The sequence below is a fragment of the Notamacropus eugenii genome, chromosome 3, assembly GCF_028372415.1.
Source record: "Notamacropus eugenii isolate mMacEug1 chromosome 3, mMacEug1.pri_v2, whole genome shotgun sequence".
Classification (NCBI taxonomy): domain Eukaryota; kingdom Metazoa; phylum Chordata; class Mammalia; order Diprotodontia; family Macropodidae; genus Notamacropus; species Notamacropus eugenii.
The window spans coordinates 148,305,642-148,326,264 of record NC_092874.1 but is presented as its reverse complement, the minus strand read 5'-3'; the positions used below and the strand labels follow the sequence as shown (position 1 = coordinate 148,326,264).

General features: G+C 36.3%; 1 protein-coding gene and 1 long non-coding RNA gene across 3 annotated transcripts in view; one reads left to right on the top strand and one right to left on the bottom strand.

Moving 5' to 3' along the window:
• Window positions 1-7,484, top strand: part of PRKAR2B (protein kinase cAMP-dependent type II regulatory subunit beta) — a 147,468-nt gene extending 139,984 nt beyond the window's left edge. For both annotated transcript variants that reach the window (XM_072653065.1, XM_072653064.1), the window contains 3 exons: window positions 329-394; window positions 519-657; window positions 5,003-7,484. In XM_072653065.1, coding sequence (XP_072509166.1) covers window positions 329-394; window positions 519-657; window positions 5,003-5,136 — 339 coding nt within the window. In that variant the 3' untranslated portion in view covers window positions 5,137-7,484. The remainder of the gene's footprint in view (window positions 1-328; window positions 395-518; window positions 658-5,002) is intronic.
• The window catches only part of LOC140533404 (uncharacterized), a 116,891-nt gene that overhangs the window by 84,475 nt on the left and 11,793 nt on the right, over window positions 1-20,623 (bottom strand). The window lies entirely within an intron of this gene.

Here is a 20,623-nt window from a genome sequence, read left to right as displayed (position 1 = left end):
TGTGTATATAGAGAATAAATCAATCATTTAATGAATAAATGAATTGTAAATAAATATGTACATAGATGTACAGACAGAGAGGGAGATGCATTTGTCTAATAGAGGGATGCTTATATTTTGGGGACAAAATGTAAATCAGTCCAAAATATTATGCCACTATTATTAAAATGTAATTGGCAACACTTGCCAAGAAAAAAAAAGATTGCTCATGTTACTGTTTTTTGTTTGGTTTTTTTTTTGCAAAAATGTGATCTTTAGAGGCTAAAGCAGGCAAATGGATAGAACAGAGCTTGAATTTTTTTCTTTTTGTTTTTTCTTCCCCTGACAGGGAGATTCAGCTGATTCTTTTTTCATTATAGAATCTGGAGAAGTAAAAATATCTATGAAAAGGAAGGTAAGATTCCCTAATCCACTGAAATCCAAATGATAACATACAGAACACTGGTCTAGATTTTCTTTTCATATTTATGTTAAAGTTTAAATTATTTTAAAGAAATTGAACAGATGTTTATTTCCAGAATCAACAGGAAGCCGAAGAGAACGGTGCCATCGAAATTGCCAGGTATTCTAGGGGGCAGTATTTTGGAGAACTCGCCCTGGTGACAAACAAACCCCGAGCAGCTTCAGCCCACGCTATTGGAACTGTCAAATGTTTAGGTATTTAATTCAAGTATAATTCAGCTGGCTCAAGTGATAATTTCTGTATTTATTTGCTACAGAGAATTTTGTTATGCTTATGAGTTGAATGTTTTCTGATGAAAGCTCTAGTTTCTTTATTGAAATAATTTACTACATCTACTGGACATTTTTTTAAGCTTTCCTATGTAATTTGCATTGTTTCTATATTACATACACTAAAGCATGAAGAAATGAAAAGATACCATGTGTCAGTGATTAAAATATCTATGTAACACAGAATGCCATTCCTGGTCTTTGACCAACAGTTCATTTTTTTCATGAGTATCTAAAATAAATAGTAAAGAGAGCTAAGATATTATTTGTAAATTGCTTTGAGATTCCAGGATCAAAGAATAATCATTTACTAATGAATGATGAATCACTTATTAAGTGTGTGCTTATTGTGTGCGGAGCACTAGCGATACAAATAGAAAAGGAAGATGGTCCCTGCTTTCCAGGAACTCACATTCTAATGGAGTCAGCACATCGGGCAGGTTTCAGGTACATGGTCCTTTGAGTGCAGCAGCAGAGCACATGCTAATGCCTCACTTTTAATGTCCTTTCCCCTGATAAAAATAATCTAATTTTCTGAGGGAGAACCATTTGAGAGTACCAAGGACTGTCTTTTCTGGATCTTTGGTAGACATGCAGCCTTCCCTACAGAAGCAGTTCATGATATTAAGGACCTCCTATGTGCCAAGCACTGTGCTAAGTGGAGGGAATAAGGAATGAAAAAGCTTCTCCTCACAAGGAACTTATATTCTAAGGAGGAAATAGCAAATACATATATTAAGAATAGAGAGAATAAATACAAATAAACACACGCTAGTTGGGGAGTAAGGATACTATCAGCGGGGAGATCCATAAAAGCTGCATGTAGAAGTGTTTCTTTAAGGCGGAGAGGGTTTCAGTGAGGCAAAGTTGAGGAGCAAATGTGTTCAGAGGCCAGCCAGTACAAAGGCATGAAATAGGAGATGGAGTGTCATGTGTGAGGCCTAGAGAGATGCCAGTTTGGCAAGATCACAGCGTACAGGAGAGAAAGGTCCATGAGTCTGGAAAGATGGGTTGGGGCCAGGCCGTGAAGGGGCTTTAAAAATGAAAGGGGGATTATATTTAATCCTAAAGGGAACCACTGGAATTTATTGAGAGGAGAGAGAGTGTGTGACATGGTCAGAGCTGTACTTAAGAAAAACCACTTTGGCAACTATGTAGAGGATAAACTGGAGTGGAGAGATTTAAGTCAGTGAGACCAATTAGGAGGTTACTGCAGTAATCTCTGTGAAAGGTGATGAGGCCTGTGCTAAAGTGGGAGTAGAGAGAAGGAATTTGATATGGGAAATGTGGATTTGGTCTTTGGTGATGAAAGCTCAAATGTAAGAATTATTACTAGAGTGTAAGGAAGAAAAGTTTTAGATTTGTCAAAATGATGCATTAATTCTCATCATGTTTGCATATTCTCAGGCATTAATTACTGACTTTATTACTTTCCTTTTAACTTCCTATACCTGTTAGCAGATCACCAAATGCCATTTTCAGGAAAAAGATTTTGTTTATTTTTATGTCCAAAATTAGCTTTTAAAGTCTTGAAATAAATGCATTTTAGGAGTACATTTAAATCCTTCCTTACTATGTTGTTAACATTAATTTGTTTTAGGAAGAAAACACATTTCACAATAACCTTTCCATGCTTTATATCAGTCTTTTCCCAAACAAATTTTATAAATAGACATTAATAAGAATATACAGCTAGTTGAGTGATGTCTGTTAGGCCAAAATACTAAAAGAATGATCTTGAAAAAAAAAGTTTCAAACATCAAAGAAGGGGGCAGAGTAGTAGAATTATGAATTTTAAGATGTTTTAGCAAGTAATTTCATAAGGAAATAATTTTGCTTCTTACTGTATTATTACTGGAAGACTCGACACTTTTAAAAGGCTTTGTGGCTTTAAGTTATGTGGGAAGGCACAGAAGAGTTGAAAGGCACCTTCAAGGCCATTGAATCCAACCTTTACCTAATCATGAATCCCCCTGTGACTCCATGTGGTCATTCAGCCTTCACTGGAAGACCTCTAGGAAGGTGGAGTCCACAAGCTATGAGCAGTAGCAGCCCATTATCTTTGGGGACCTTCTGATTTTTAGGAAATTTTTCCTTCCATCAAGCTAATATCCACTAATATGACAGCTCTTAAGATGCTCAAAGTCAACAGCCATGTCACCCCCTAACACTCATCTTCTCTGAGTTTAATATCCTCAGTACTTTCAGCTGACCCTGTTATAGGGAGATTGAGGAGACCTTTACATCTTGATTGCTCTCTTTGGAAAATTCTCTTTATCAATATTCTTCCAAAAATGTGGTACTCAGAGCCTAACACTACTTCAGTTGGATTGTAAAATACAGTAGAACTGTCCCCTAGGCCTGAATTCTTTAATGTAGCCTTAATATCACATTAGGGTTTTTTGGCTGCCGTATTATGTGGTTGATTTATCTTATACATTAAGAATAGTATTAAACATCTTCAGAATGAACACCTATTGGACATAAAGGATATTAGATTGTTCTAATCATAGAAAAGCTAACTTTACGAATGTCTTCAAGGTATATACTAGCACGGATATTTATTAAGCACCTACTGTGTGCATACTGCTACGTTTAGCTCTGGAGGAGATACTAAGTGTAGGTAGATACAACAGGGAATATAAGAAGTGGATCTGAGGAAGGAGTACAGTCAGTGCCGAGAGAGACAGAGACAGAGAGAGAGCCTGGAGAAAGTAAGTGGGAGCCAGGTTGTGGAGGGTTTTGAATACCAAGTGTAGGAGTACATACGTCATCCCCGAGGCAGTATGAGGTCACTAGAGCTTATCAAGTAGGGGACGTAGTCAGCTCTAGTATACTAGAGATTCTAGACCATCTCTGGTGGCTCTGTAGATGATGAACCCCAGAGGCAAAGAGATCAATTAGGAGGATATTGCTATAGGCCATGTGAGAAATAATAAGGGCCTGAAGTAGTGTGGTGGCTGTGGGAGCTGAGAGAAGTACAAGGCCAAGGTAGGAGCAGTAGACTAGGAGACTTGGGAGGCATGGAGGATCCCTACTTTCCTTCAGTTCACATGCTACCTCCTACCCAAGGCTGATCTTGATTCTCCCCAGTTTCTAGTGTTTCTACCAATTACTTTGCATTTATTCCATATGTATTGTGTACTTACTAATCTGTTACTTCTCCCTCATCCCTCCACTACCATTGGATGTAAGTTACTTGCCAGCAAAGAATATTTCATTTCTGGTTTTATATCTCAGGTTCCCAGCAATTGTTGCCACATAGTATATGCTGGATAAATCCTTGCTGAGTAAACAAATGATGACGAATACATTTTTAAGGAATGAGACAGAGGGGAGAGATGGGCAAGAAATTAGAGAAAGGAAATTCTGGGTTCAAGATCATTGAGGTAGCAGAGTTATGGGTGATGGTGAGATCTAACTAAGGTGGAGCAAAAATGCAGGTCATAGTATTTGAGGAGGTTGATGAAGACACTAAGAGGCCAAAGTGAAATTCTCAATTATGAGGGCAGGGTCAGTGGCTGAAGGGAAGACTTCAAGGCAGGAGGAAAGGAAGAAGGAGACCAACACAGTAGAACAACAAGGATCTGAATTTGAGTCTGCACCTCAAAAGAGGTGACAGAGGATAGTTCAGGGGTGGGGTTGGGGAGCACAGATTGGGCAGCCTCCTATCAGCTCAGTTTATTAGGGGTGCAGGAATAAGAGAAGGAGACAGAACTAAAGGATATGGCCAGTGATATAGTGGCATCTTTTAGAAAGCCAATTTTCCATGAGGTACTATTCATAGTCTAAGGAGAAGTTGAAATAAATTTAACTCATTTTTTTAAATGAACAAATTTATAATGAGAGTGAAAACACCAATATTTTTCAATATCCTTTTTTCCTCTTGGACCCAACCCCTCAAGATTAAATCAGCATGTATCCAATTACATTTAAAGGTACAAGGAACTGTAAGATTTTGCCCTTCTCTGAATTCTTCTTTTGGCAGATACTATGCATAGGAGATTCGCATAGCATAGATTGCTTTTGAAATCAGATGAGTTTATATGTTTTAACATTTTCATATGTTACATGTTAAATATGTTAGAGTAACTGGCACATAGTAGGAACTATGGTTGTTGGCTGTTTTGTCAGAAGACATTACATAAATAATTGTGTAATATGTGATTCTGTATATGTTGGCTGTGCATTCATGAATTTCCTATCCTTGTTACAAATTTGCAAATAATTGTTTTTTCTTTCCTCTTCTTCTTGCTTTGATCAATCTTAGCGATGGATGTGCAAGCATTTGAAAGGCTTTTGGGACCCTGCATGGAAATTATGAAAAGGAACATTGCAAACTATGAAGAACAGTTAGTTGCTTTGTTTGGAACAAACATGGACATTGTTGATTCCACAGCATGAAGGAGAAATATCATTTGACAAGAGCTAATATCACAGAACAGCACAGTAGTGGTCGTCCACTAAAAACGTGTCTATCTTTGCTGTAGATGCCGAACATTTCCTGTGATTTCAGAAAATTTTTTTGCTTTTTTTACATAACACTAGAATGTATCAGTAAACAAAATAGCGATTTCATAGATAATAGGCTTTATCTACACCACTTCAGAAAGAGCAGATCTTAAGAAGTCAATATGTTGATTAAATTAGTTTCTACTCTACAGAATTATTAAGATTTGCTGAAAAGTTTGTTCTAATGATTGTGGCATCTTAGAAATATTAGTGCATACAAAGTTAGTAAAATAGTCATAGTACTAGGGATATAAAAATGGGTTCATTCTGGTAGATTCAAATTATTATGCCCAAGTCAAAAAGAAACTCGGAAGCTGATCATAGTTGTAAAGCATGACATTACATTCTTTCTAAAAAGTCTATATAAGATGTGTCTGTTTTCATCCTTTTTATTTTCTGGCTTGATGCAGGTCTTTTTGAGAAGTAGCATAATACTCCACATGCAACGTTAAGTTGTCATATTTTTGCATTAAACTGCATTTTGACTAATTTGTCATAATGTCAATAGTTTATACATTCCACTGATTTGAGAACTGGCAATCCAAACATTTTTAGTAAGGAAAAAAAACCTTTTATAGATGACAAATAATTGTCACATTTTTCCTAAGCAACCAGATCTTACCCTTTTCTTCTTTCTCGTTTTATAGTTTGCAGTAGCTACTATTTTTCACCTTTTTAAAAAAAATTCTAAGCTTTGTTTTAGACTTTGATATCCATCTTTTCATAGCAGATTTAGGTTACTTTTTTCATTTCAAATTTCAAATCAAAATAACTCCAAATTTCTGGGCCACAAAATAAATATTGGTATGATCAATAATAAAAAGAAATGAAGTCACATTTTGAGAACTATTGATGAAAGAACAGAAGACAACTATCTTGAACTTTAAATTGATTTATTAAAGATGACATTTTGAGTTCTAAATCCTAGAAATCTTTTAGTCACTGCAAAATATTTCCTATAGCAAAGTTAATCTGAGGTCAGTCTATTCTTTTATCTAAGGGTATCTCATTTCTATATCCTTAGGAATGGGTTTACATAAGATGAATCCTTCCCACATTTAAACCAAAATAGTTCTTTCTTCTCGTATTAACTTTGGTATCTGTCTGTAAAGAGATAGGACAGAAAAGAAACTTTATTAATCAATAGCTACTCACAAGGTTTTTAATCAGAGAAAACTACCGTCAGGATAGCATAAATAAAAATCTGAGAAACAATAACAAAGGAGTAAAATAAGAGCAAAAATTAAATGTGTGAAACTCGTTTGTGAGCTTATCCCTAGCTCTGGGGATACTTCACTATGACACCACTTTACATTCTACTGCTTTGTGAGTATACATACTCAGACAACAAGCTGAACAAAAACCATTAGTTTATTACTAAGAGTAAAGGAATATTATTCTTGTTAAATGTTTCTACTATTCTAATTTGGAAAGAAGTTAGTTTATAGGATGTTAGATTTAGAGTTGAAAAGGATTTAAAAGTCACACAGAGAGGGGATGGAAGCGGAGAGAGGTTAAATGATTTGCCAAAGTTTCATAGGTTGTAAGTGACAAAGACAGGATTCAAATTCAGATCCTTTGACCAGACCTTTATCTACTTCACAAAATGTGCCCTCTTCCCTTACGTTAGTAAGAAATGTCTTGGTATCATACCATTCAGTAACAATATTCATGTTAACAAGCTGTGTTCGCACTAAAATTAAAATGAATGATCTTTTTTAAATTTTCCTGGAAAACAAGTTTTCAGCTTCAATATAGATGAAATTAAATATTCTTTATTTACTGTGTTCTGTTTGGAAAATCTTTTCAGCCTCATTTGAATATGAAACTGTGGTTAGAAAATAATGTATCTATCTGAAATTGTATATAAAACATAATTAAATGTATAACTTCAGCCAAATTTTAAACATATTAACTTTTTTTTACACATGCCACCTTGTAGGGGAAAATGTTACATACATGACGATAATTTGTTAGCCTTTGTACTTATAATTTTATTTTAAAATGTTGTCTTATACAAGGAAAAAATACTAATCAACCTGAATTCTGAGTTCATCATTCTGTCTGCTTACTTCTAAACAAGCTATTGGTTCTGTTGCACCAGTTTATTGTTAACTATTCATAGAATGATACTTGTACAACAAAGAATTCTGATCGAGGTTGTAAATGCCAGTCACAATATTTTCAGTATTGTTGGTTATATTTAAAGTTTCCTTATAATAAATCACTTTTATAGTAAATTAATTGTTTTTAATACACAGCAATGTTTTTCCCATTATCCTTGAATAAGATTCATAAAGCTGAACAGAATTGAGAGTTTTATGAAAAGATCACACTATTGGTAGTGATGTTGTGTGCCTGTAATCCCAACTACTAAGGCACCTAAATCTAGATCTCTTCAGTTAGGTGTTCTGAGATACAAGTGACTAAGCAGATCAGGTGTTGTCATCAAGTTTGGCATCAATAAAATGAGTCCTTGAAAGTGGGAACCCAGCAGGTTGCCTGAGGAGAGGTAAACTGACCCAGGAAAGAAATGGAGATCATAGTCTCCAAGCTGAGCAGTAGTGAGACAGGGTCCCAGGAGTAGTCCCTGCACTTCTACCTGAACATGATAGGGCAATGCAGTCTTTTTAGAAAAAAACAAAAAAGAAAGAAAAAATCAGAGCCCTGGATATGATGAAGCACAAGGTATGGCTAGGTTGTAATTTCTTATGTTACTTATTCTCACTCATGAAAAATAATCTTGTATTTTTGGCAGATGAAACTTGGTCAGACTAGTGCTCAGAATAAGGTTTAACTGAGCTGGCTAGTATGTGTGGAAAGTTACATACACACACACACACATACACATACACACAAACATACACACATGCCTGTAGTTTGGATTCGTGGGTGTCATATTCCCATTCAATTACTGTTCAGTAGGCCTTGCCATGTGGAAATTTTCTATAAAAATCTTATCCAAGAAAATAAGCTTCCTGAAACTTTACATCTGGCAAAGGAAATGCTTGGTTTTCCATCTGAGGGCTTGTTGAATAAAACACAGGTGTTTCCTCCCTGAGGCCTTTTTTATATAAATGGAAAATGGTAGAGATGAGTATGTGTGTATCTTGTGTTGATGCATAAGACTGTGGATACCACGTGTAGGGGTCAGGTGCTGAGTATAATACTTTCATATCCCAGTGCTACTATTCCACAGGCCTTCTAGCTGTTATAGCTTGTAACATTTAAAATATGTTTTAAACATTTAAAATATTTAAAATACCCATACCCCTTTTAGGCCCTCCACACTTTCACATCCCCTATCCCTCCACAAGTGCACTCTGAAATGTATTTGTAATCAACCAGTGCACTTAGGAGTATTTTTTAACACAATTTGCTTCATTGCATTGCAATGAATTGGGTTTTGTTGTTGTTGTTGTTAGATTTGGGATTTCATCAGTGTAGGGAATTCCCTGTGAAGAACTCCCATCAATGCTGGTCAGTCAGCACCGGGTCTCTTCCTTTTCCATTTGGGACTCCACTAATGTCAAGACCCCTCCAGGATAAGCTCCTCACCAGAAATCTTATCAGCATCATCATGTGGGTGGACTAAGCTTTGATACTCAACACCTAAGCACTTTGAGCTGCCTCTAATTGGCCAGCTGGAAGGTGCAGCAATAAACTCCTCCCAAAACCTTCCTTTGGTTTCAACTACGTAAACACCACTCTCCCACCTCCCCTTCCCCTCACTCTTCCTCTACCTTCTTTGGCAGGGAGCTTCCTTTTGTGTACTGTCTTCCCCAGTTGGATTGGGAGCTCCTGGAAGACAGGGACTTCCTTCTTATCTTATTCTTCCTTCTTATCCCTGGAGCTTAGCACTGAGCACATCTTGACTACTCCTCATGATCTTTTTGGGGGGTTTTCTTGGCAGAGATACTGGTTTGCCATTTCCTTCTCCAATTCATTTTACCGATGAGGAAACCAAGGCAAACAGGGTTAAGTGACTCTCTCAGGGTCACACTGCTAGTCAGTGTCTGAGGCTAGATTTGAACTTGGGAAGATGAGTCTTCCTGACCCCAGACCTAGCACTCTATCCACACTACCTTGCTGCCCACCTAGTACACAGGAGGCCCTGAATAAATATTTATCCACTTTATTGACTAGAGGCTTTGCCTTAAGAGTTGCCTCAAGGACACTAAGGACTGAAGTAATTTGCCCAAAGTAAGTATGAGTCAGAGGTAGGACTTAAACCCTGATCTTAATGCCTCTGAGGCCAGCTTTCTATCCATCATGCCTCCCCTAGCTATGTAAAGTAACGAATACACAATTTAAATTTTCAGTTCAATTCAATAAATATTAATTGCCAACTATGTGCCAGGCACTGTGCCAAAGACTGGGCATACAAAAAAATGGCAAAAATCCCTACGTTCAAGGAGTGTGTTATATATATATATATATATATATATATATATATATATATATATATATATATATATATATATATATATATATATATATATATATATATATATATATATATATGTATATATGTATATATGTAATATATATAATATATAGCACGGGAAAGGCACTGGAATTAAGAGAGGTTAGAGAAGCCTTCCTGGAGGAGATGGGCTTTTAGTTGGGACTTAAAGGGAGCTAAGGAGGTCAGTAGTTGGAGCAAAGGAAGGAAAGCATGGAGGACAATCAGAAGAAATGCTAGGAGCTAAGAGATAGTGTCCTGTTCAACATCACTGGATCAAAGAGTAAGTACTGGGAAGTAAGGTGTAAGAAGACTAGAAAGGTGAGAGGGGCCTAGGTTTTGGAGGACTTTGAATGCCAAACAGTATTTTGTATTGGCTCTTCGAGAAAGTAAGAAGCCACTGGAGCTTATTGCGGGGTAGTGGGGATCATCAGGTCTGGTTCACTTTGGTGGCTGAATGGAGAATGAAATGGAGAGAAACTTGAGTCAGGCAGACTGCCCCCCTCCTATCCAGCAAGCTCTTGCAGTAATCCAGGAATGAGGTGATAAGGGTCTGCACCAGAATGGTAGCAGTGTCTGTGAGAGAAATGGGGTGTATTGGTGAGATGTTGCAAAGATGAAAACAACAGGCCTTGGCAACAGATTGGATATCGCTAGGGGTGGAGATGGTGAGGAATCCAGGATGGCCCCTGTATCATGAAACTGAGGAACTGGGAGAATGGTATTACCCTCAATAGTAATAGGAAAAATAGGAGGCAGGAGGCAGGATTTAGGGGGAAAGATGGAGCTCCATTTTGGATGTACTGAGTTTAAGATGTCTAGTAGGCATCCAGTTTGAGATGTCGGAAATTCAGTTGTAGATGTGACATTGGAGGTCAGCAGAAAGACTGGGGCAAGATACACAGATATGAGAATTATCAGAAAAAAAGATGGTGATTAAGTCCAAGGGAGTTGATGAGATCAATCACAATATAAATTTTAAGATGTAAAACTATATCAAGGCAAGTAATTGCCATCTTGCAGCCATTAATGTTCATTTCTATAAATTGTAAGGATTTCAAATTTTCTAAGACATTTTTGTTTAAAAAAATGATCTTTGGTTTTATTATTAATACTTGATATGCATTTCAATTAGATGGGCCTTCTGTTCGTAGCAGTGTCACACATTTTTCAGTGTGCCCTCATTTAAAAGTCAAAATTTTAAAAGTTAAATTTAAAAATCTAGAAAGATGGCTAGATGTAAATTTTCTCACTGGAATGTGTAAATATTGTTTAAAGAACATTACAAGGCATCCACAAAAGGAAGTTTCTTTAGAGTAGCTATAATTTTGTTTTGGCCATCAGAATTTAGACCTGATGTGTCTTACCCCCTTGGTTATATGCATTTTTATGACATGTTACAAATTATTGTGGGTTCAAACCCCATTTTTTTCTAAAGAGAAAACCTTGGAGGATAGCACTAGTTATACCAATTCTCCCTATTTTACTACTTAAGCTACTTTACATACTTCTCCATGTTGTAAATTCTACTTTGTATTAGATGAAAAGGATCGGATTAAATACATCCAGTGTAAATTCAAATCATTTCCTAGGATCATTGAGTCCTGTCCAACTTCATGACTCAGTGGACCATAGTACTCCAATCCTGTCCATGGGTTTTTCTTGGCAAAGATATTAGAGTGGTTTGCCATTTTCTGCTCCAGTGGATTAAGGTAAACAGAAATTAAGTGACTTGCCCAGGGCCACACAATTTGTAATCCTCTGAGGGTGAATTTGAACTCAAGTCTTCCTGATACCAGCCAGGCCCAGGCCTCTATCCATGAGTCAACTGCCTCTGAAGACCAACTAATCCCAACCCCTTATTTTGCATATAAGGAAACCAAGGCATGGAGAGACTGTGACTTACCCAAGGTTAATAGTAATCATTTAAGTTCATTTTTGTGTTCATTTAGGATTTCAAGTACTACCTGTGCACCAAGTTAATGTTGTTGAACATTGTGAACTTTCTCAGATCTTTTAAAACATGTAAAATGAAATACACCATGGAAAAGGATAAGACACTCCACTCTAGAGTATGAGGAAAAGTCTAAAACTAAGGGTAATATAGAAACTCTCTGTATATTGATAATTCGTCTTTTTCCTAATTTTCACAGGACAGCTATTCATTTATTTGACCTTAAAAGTAGCTATTTTATCCCAGAGGCTAAATAACTTTTCAGTATTCTCATAGCAAATAAGAAATTTGGAAACCTGGATTAATAAAAATCATTCCTGGATAACTCAAAGCTTTGTAAAATAGCATTAAATTATTCTTCTAGATACAAAGAATATTAATGAATGTAGGTACAACATGACAAGACTTTGGTTTTTGTTCCTTAATTAAAAGTCAAGCATTTATTAGTCCCATACTACATGCTAAGCATTGGGGATACAAAGAAAAACATCAAACCATCCCTGATCTCAAGGAGCATACATTCTAAGGGTAGAGACAAGTAAATAACTAGATACATGGAAGATACATATAGAATTAATGAAAATATGAAAAAATAGAAAGGTATTAGCATCTGGGAGCATCAGAAAACACTTGCTGATTTGTGAGGTAGCACAGCATTCCAGGTTTGCGTGCTATCCAGAGTAAAGAAGGATCTCATATACAACTTTGGAGTAAGGGGAAGGAGGTGCAGTGGAAAACAAACAGCCTTATTTTGGCAAAAGGGGAGGATTTCAAATGATGGTTGCAAGACAATAGTTACCGGTTTCACCAGACTCGAAAGCGGCAAAACTGGTTGGACAGCTCAAACTCTATTTTGTTACATCTTCAAAGGTTTTCAGAAAATGATTGAGTTCAAACTTTGGAATTGTTTTAACCTAGCTTATAAACTTTGCTAATCATTGGGGTGGTTATTGAGTACCATTCACACGCAAATATATAGACTCAAAGCAATTCAACTTTATAGTCCCAGGAAATGACCAACTGTGAGTCACTGACGGATCAAACAGTGAATGTTTGGTTCCCAGTTTCTAATTCCTGACCCACATCTCAGATTCTTCATACCATTACCTCCACAATAACTCTTGTTATAAAGAGTCATGTATGGACAGACTAAATATGAAACCCCAAATGTAAATAGTGAATATTTCGAAAGCAAGAAGCGTAAGTTAGTAAACTATTAATGTCACTTGCTTTTACGAAATGGTTTTGGAACTGCTACATACTTTTGTAAATCCCCTGCATTGCCTAGAAGAGAACAATGGACAACATTCATATGGGTAATGACGTGTGGCATGTAATTAATAGAACAGAAGCTCTTTCACAGATAGAACTTGAATGGTGTTTACAACACATTGAGAAACCCAGAATGCAGCCTCTACTTTCTTAACTAGAGGAGAGTAAAAATGACATTTCACTCACACATTGTACTCTCAAAACAAAGTGAAGCAGAGATTATGAATTGAAATTCTCTCCAATCTGTGACTTGCCAGGAGTCTTAGCTTTAGGCTACGCTGACAAGGAAATGAAAACTGGGGGGAGAAAAATCATTGCCAGTGAGACCCTGATAAGTATTTCTGATAGGTTTTGGGGATAAAAAATGTTGCTGCAGGAGAGAAGAGAAATGATTATCAATTAAAAAAGAGAAAATGTCATTTTTTCTAAAGAAAATGTGTACTGTCCACTGTTGAAAAAAATTCAAAAATATCGTGAATTAGTGACTCAAGTCTTAAAATCTGTTTTGAAAGCAAATCGGTGGCACAGTGGCTAGAGCTCTAGACCTGAGGTTAGGAAGACCTGAGTTCCAATTCTTCTCAAGGCAGTTATTTAGCTGTGTGTGAACATTGACAAATCACTTAATATCTGCCTCAGTTTCCTCATCTGTAAATGAGGATAATTATACACCTACCTTCCAGGGGTTTACATGAAGATAAAATACTTGTAAAGTGCTTTTCAAACCTTAACACACTATATAAATGTTATTATTTTGAATAGATTTTCAAAGATACAGTTCTGCATAAATCCCATGATACTATTTCACAATAACAGTAAGGGGACAGTCTGGCTCTGTGCTATCCTTATTAGATTGACCTTGGAGCACAGGTCCAGATGCTGCATTTCAAAAGGCTCATTTGGTATTCAAAATATATTCCGAGGATGACAACTAGGATTGAAGGAAACCATGCAACCTGGGGAACAGCCAAGAGAATTGTGTGTTTAACCTACCTAAGAAGAGACCTTGAAGACCCCGGGAATTAACACCAGTCATATCATGCCTTCTAAGGATTGTCTTTTCATGCCTTTCAGTCCACCCTGCTCCTGAACTTTCTTTTAGGGGTTGTCTACCCCATTTAGATCCTTGAAACCTAGAACCATCTTGCCTTTTCTTTTTGCACAAGGGTTGGCACAGAGAAAGCATTTAATATCTTTCTCATTCATTAAAAAATATACGTAAATCTAATCAACAAGAATCACAATTTTGTTTAATATCAGTGAGGATCTATTTCTCTTGACATTGAAAACTTGGCTTGATTCTACAGTCAATTAGAAGAGTCAGTTTCTCATCTCTGGAGATCCATTAGCTCTTTTAGGTCAGGGAAACTGCCACTTAATCATGGCTATACCTCTTAAGGCAACAATTATAGTCCTGAATAGTTGTATATAAATGAATTTGGGTAGATTAAGTGTATTTTTAAGTTGCTATGGTAGGTCACTGAAGAAACTGGTGGAGGACTTGGGCACTGTAAATAATCACCCCACCAAGATCTGTTTTGTAAATTAAGGTTTCCTTAAAGATGTATGTAGGAAAATTGAAATACTAATTATGATCTGATTCAACCATTCTGGAGAGCTATTTGGAACTATGCCCAAAGGGCTACAAAACTGTGCATACTCTTTGATCCAGCAATGCTACTTTTAGGTCTGTATCTTAGAGATCATAAAAAAGGAAAAAGACCCTCATGTACAAGAATATTCATAGCAGCTCTTTTTGTGGTGGCAAAGAATTTAACATCAAGGGAATGCCCATCAATTGGGGAATGGCTGAACAAGTTGTGGTGTGTGCATGTAATGGAATACTATTGTGCTATAAGAAATGATGAGCAGGCAGATTTCAGAAAAACCTGGAAAGACTTACATGAACTTCACCGAGTGAAGTGAGCAGAACCAGGAGAATATTATTCATAAGTAACAACAACACTGTGTGATGATCAGCTTTAGTAGACTTGGCTCTTCTTAATAAGAATGATCTAAGACAATTCCAGTCATCGTGGAAAATGCTACCCATATCCAGAGAAAAAACTACCGAGTCTGAGTGCAGATCAAAGGATACTATTTATTCTCTCTTTTTTCTTTATTGTTTTCCTCTTTGTTCTGATTCTTCTTTCATAACATGACTAATGTGGAAATATTTTTATTATGATTGTACCTGTACAGCCTATATGAGATTGCTTGCCATCTTGGGGAGGGAGGGAGAAAAAAATTTGGAACTCAAAATATTATAAAAGTGAATGTTTTTGAAAACTAAAAATAAATGTGTTGCAGAAAAAAAGATATGTGTAGAGCTAAATATTACTTTATCACTTCACTATAATAATGATAGCCTGTGAATTTGAATTAAAATTATTTAAATAAATTGATTTAGCACATACATATGCTGGGTGCTTTAGGGATTCAAGACATCTGGAACACAGACCCTGTCCGCAAAGACTGAAACGTCTCTCAAAGCTTAGCAATGATGTCTTAATTGCCAACCCTGTGCAGTGTTCCTGACTATAAGGCTGGCCCTTTCCTCTGCCACAATTCACTGATAGGAAATATGCTTATACAAAAATAACTAGATTGACCATTCAGTTGCAGAATATAGTTCATTTCCTATTTTCAGAATATGTTTTCAACAAGCACTTAATATTTGTAATGTATGACATAAAAATTAGACTTACACCTTTCCTTTGTTTTTATGACTGACTTTTGGGGGTTTTTTACTCTGAATTTAATGAACAAAAAAAGGATATTTCTATATAGAAAGTAGAACATAAAGTTAATTTGAAAATATTAATTTCAACTATATATATCTTGCCTTTTTAAAAAATAAAAAGTTTAAAAATTGAATTTTGTTGTATTTTCCATTCTAAATTCTCTTCCTTCCTTCTCTCCCTCATCTACTCATTGGGAAGGTAAGAAAAACAAAATTTTTTACAAATATGTATAGTCAAGTAACATATATTCTCATGTTACCTGTGTCCAAAAATGGGATTGGAGGGAGAAAAAATATATATATTTCAACCTACCAAGTACATCAGCTAATGACCTGGAACTGGATAGCATATTACATCGGGAGTCTTTTGGATTGGTGGTTAGTCATTTTATCAATCAGAGTTCTTATCTTACAAAGTTCTCTATCTTTACAGTACAGTTGTCATTGTAGGAAATGTTCTCCTGGTCCTGCTCCCTTTACTTTCCATCAGTTCATTTAAGTCTTCCCAGGTTTTTCTGAACCTGTCCCCCTCATCATTTCTTGCAGCACAAAAGTATTCCACCACCTCTCATATACTATGACCTGTTCAACCATTTCCCAATGAATGCATACTCCCCCAAGTTTTCAATTCTTTGCCATCATAAAAAGATCTGCTATAAATATTTAGTACATATATGGGTCTTTTACTGTTTGATCTCTTTGGGGGTATAAAACTCGTAGTTGTCTACTATCTATACTACTAGTTGTGTACTATCAATCCTGTCAGAAGCTGGGTAACATGCAACCTCATCAGTTCTCTGGAGTCATGGTTGGTCATTGAATTGACTGAAGAGTTCATAAGTCTTTCAAAGTTGCTTCTCTACAATGGAGTGGTATTCTACAAACTGTTCTTCAAGCTGTGTTTGCTTTACTCGGCATTAGTTCATACAAGTCTTCCCAGCATTCTCTTAAATTGTCCCATTCATCATTTCTTATATGGCACAATAATATTCATATACAGTAATTTGTTCAGTTGTCCTCCAACTGATGAACACCCTCTGTTTCCAGTTCTTTACTATAATAAAAAGTACTGTTATAAATTTTTGTCATCTGGGTCTTTTTCTTCTTTGAGGTTTAAGCCTAGTAGTGGCACCGAAGGATTGGAGCACATACATAATTCAGTGAATTTAGCAACACTGCACTCTACAAGGGCTGGACCACAGTTCCACCAGTGGAGTACTGTTCCTGTGATACAGTTATCAGTTTGATCTATGCAATTATAATTGAACCTTTTCAAAACTTTGCCTGTTCAAAAGACACAGTATTGTGGAGCATAAGTGATTTTTTTTTCTTTTGATTTTTAAATTTAAAATTTTTGAATCAACAGTAACATTGTCACTAACAGTAACCATTAATGTTACTGTTAATAGCAGTAATTCGATAGTTTTCTCACCTTGCTTTGGAAATCAGATTGGGATCTTTGCCAATCTGATGGGCATGAGGAAGAAAGTTTTGATTTTCATTTCTCTATTAGTGATCTGGAGCATTTTTTCATGGATGTCTTTTGTTTTTATATCACAATCATTTCTAAATATATCATCACCATGCCCCCTACTCAACAATAAAAAAATTTTTTAGAGAAAAAAAGTAGTTTGGCTAAACCAACCAACACATTGTGTCTGACCGTATATGTAATATCCTATACCTTTGCAATGAGCACATTTTTTCCCTTTAGGTTTTATAAAGTTATATTTACTAAGAAGATATGGAAAGAACATGAATAAAATATTTCCCTCCAATTCCCAGGGGCACACTCTCTTCTATAGAGCACCCCCTCACTGGCACCTCAGTAATGGCTGTAAAGCATTTGCACCCCCCGGGTTCACTTCTGAATCAGATATGATCTGTGAACAAATTACTCCCTCTTGCCTGCCTTGGATTCACTGGGACATGGAGATCACTCAAGGCTTTGTCTTCCCTAGGTCTGATTGTCCATAAATTGTGGCATGGACTCTCCTGGTAGGCCTCTGGCACTCCACTCTTTCAAAGGTCACAGCCTAGTCTCCTGTGTCTCCAATACTCTTTCACTAAGGGAAAAAAGAATACGTATACCTCTAGGCCTTAAGTACTCTCCCCTCTCCAGCCCATCCTCACTCAGCTGCCAAAGTTTTGCGTCAATTTGGAGCCTCTCAGACCATGTCACTCCTATACTCTCATAAACTCCAATGGCTTCTTATGTTACCTCCAGCATCAAATATTAAATCCTTTATTTGGCTTTTAAATCCCTTCCCAACTGAGTCCCTTCTTTTCCAGTCTCATACTTTACTCTCCTCCACAGACTCTATAACCCAGCAATCCCAGCTTCTCTGCTGTTCCACACACAGGACTCCTGACTTCATGACTTCACTGGCCATCCGTAGCTGAGAATCGGTCTCATCTTCTCTCCTTGGTTTTCTAACTTCTTTCAAGGCTGAGCTCAAACTTAGCCTTTACATGCACCCCTCAATGCTAGTGTCTTTCCACTGAGATTGCCTCCACTTTACATCATATACATTTTGTATGTACATAGCTGTTTGCATGTTCTCCCTCCCACCACTCTCATTAGAATGTGATCTCCTTGAGGGCAGGGGTTGTTTTGCCTTTAAAAAAATAATAAAACCCAGCACTTAGAAAAATTCCCAGCACATAGTAAGTGCTTAATAAATGCTTATTGACTGGCTTAAGTATCCTCTTCTCCAGGGGAAGGATCACCAGTTTCTTAAACCAATCTTCATACTACCCTGGAAGATTAGCTTCTTTCCAGGTTGTCTCATTTTGTTAGCAAGGGTGGAGAACCTGTGGCCTTGAGGTCACATGTGTCCTCTAGGTCCTCTAGTATGGCCTGTGAATTCCATCAAAGGACTGCAACTGAGGACCTAGAGGACCACATGTAGCCTCGAACAGGTGCCCCACCCCCGACCTAGTGTAAAGAGAATTAAGATTCACTTTCTGGATTCAAATCATGGTTCTGATACTTATTGACTACATGAATTCATTTCTTAGGGCTTGTGGAGATTTGAGCTAGAATCTAAGCTTGGAGGTATCTTACAGATCTAAATTCTAGGATCCCAAGAAGAATCAAAGAAGTATGATATAAATAGTTGTGACTCAATAGTTAAATGGCTTTTTTCTTCTTCGTTGCCAAGGACATTGGTAGGACATTTCTATATCAGTTTGACCTATGTGATTATAATTGAACCTTTTCAAACCTTTGTCTGCTCAAACAATGCAATATTGTGGGACAGAAGGATGGAAAATTTTGGTCACTATTTGATTTAAATTTTTTTTAATTGATAGTAATGGTATTGTTTTATAGTTCTCTTTCTTTTCTTTGTCTTTCCAGAGTATATAATGCAGTTGTACTATATTTGTCTCATTAAAAAGTTTGGTGGGGTGTTTTTTCCCTAAATTTTGAGAGTAATTTGTGTGGCATAACTATTATTGTTCTTTGAAAGTTTGAGAGAATTCACATTTAAAAATATCTGGATTAGAATTCTTTAGTCAGATTTCTTTTTTCTGAAACTGAATTATTTAAGATCTCTATTTCATGTCCTATCAGTTTGGGTATTTATATCTTGATAAATATTCTTGCATTTCTTTTAAAATCTCAGTAGGAGCACATATAATAAATTACATTTGGCATATGATTGTGGTTTTGCCTATGGGTTTTCATAATTTTTTACATTTTTTCTCTAGGTCACTTTTGGCCATTTTTTTCACCTTGATCATTATTTATTTTGGTAATATGATCTCTCTCCCTTTCAAACAAGGTTAGCTAAGAAATTTATTGATTTTGTTAAGTCTTTTCAATGAGTGAGATTTTATTTTTATCAGTTTTAGAGACAGCATATCAGAGTGGATAGACAGTTGGCAAATTACACCTCTAATAAATTTTGGCTGTGTGATCCCGGGCCAGTTACTGAAGTGATCAGTGCTCTAGGCAACTCTCTTAGGCTGTAAGTTGCAAAGATGTTATTGGTAGGAGCTAATGCATCCAATAGGTGCCCATACCAGTAAAATCAGAGGTCCAGTCCTGAAACCTTGACATTTTTGTGGTTTGGGGTTTACATTGTATTTTTCCTTTAATTTTCAAATTTTTCTCATTTTTTGAGCTTTATTTTTTGATTATCTAATTTTTATAATTACATATTCAGCTCATTAATCCTTCCCCCCTCCCCATTTTGTTAATATACATTGTCAGATTTTGCCCCCTTTTAATACTGCTTTAATTACATCGGGAAATTTCAGTACATGGCTTTATCTTAAGCATTACCTTGCCCAAACCTTGGGCCCCTACAAGCTGATTAGTTTTTGTGGCATTGATGATTTTAAGTGCATGCATAGCCAGAGAAAGAATAAGTTGAATGTCTCTTCACAGAACTTTATATAAACCATCTTTAAGAAAAGAGGGTAGCCCTTCTGATACAATAAATTTATTCCCACTTGTCCTCTCCTCCAACCTGTTAGTATCTTTAACTGCACAGGATCAAATCTTTCTCGTTATGCTCTTTCCTTTTCCTCTTATAGAAAACCTTTCTCAAACTCTCTTAATTCTAATGTCTTCCTTCTTCTAATTATTTCTTATTTATTCTACATAAAGATTGTACATTTTTATTTTTTGCCTCCTCCATTGGATTGCCTTTGTGTCCCTGCCTGTCATCTAGTAGCAGCTTAATAAATATGCACTGACTGTCTAGGACTGTTTCCTTTATACCTCACCTGAAATACAAGATTAGAGCTCCCTTGTTTTTCCAATTTCTATGTTTTTCTTTTGTTTATTTTTCCCTTTTTTCTTGACTAATAGAAGTTAAAATTCATGGGGCAAGCAGTGTTAGACACAATATTAAGTGATCAGAATCACCTTGTGCCCCAAACCACGTGTCATAGTCCTTTCTACTGACTTCTCTATTATTAGTCACCATCCTCAAGA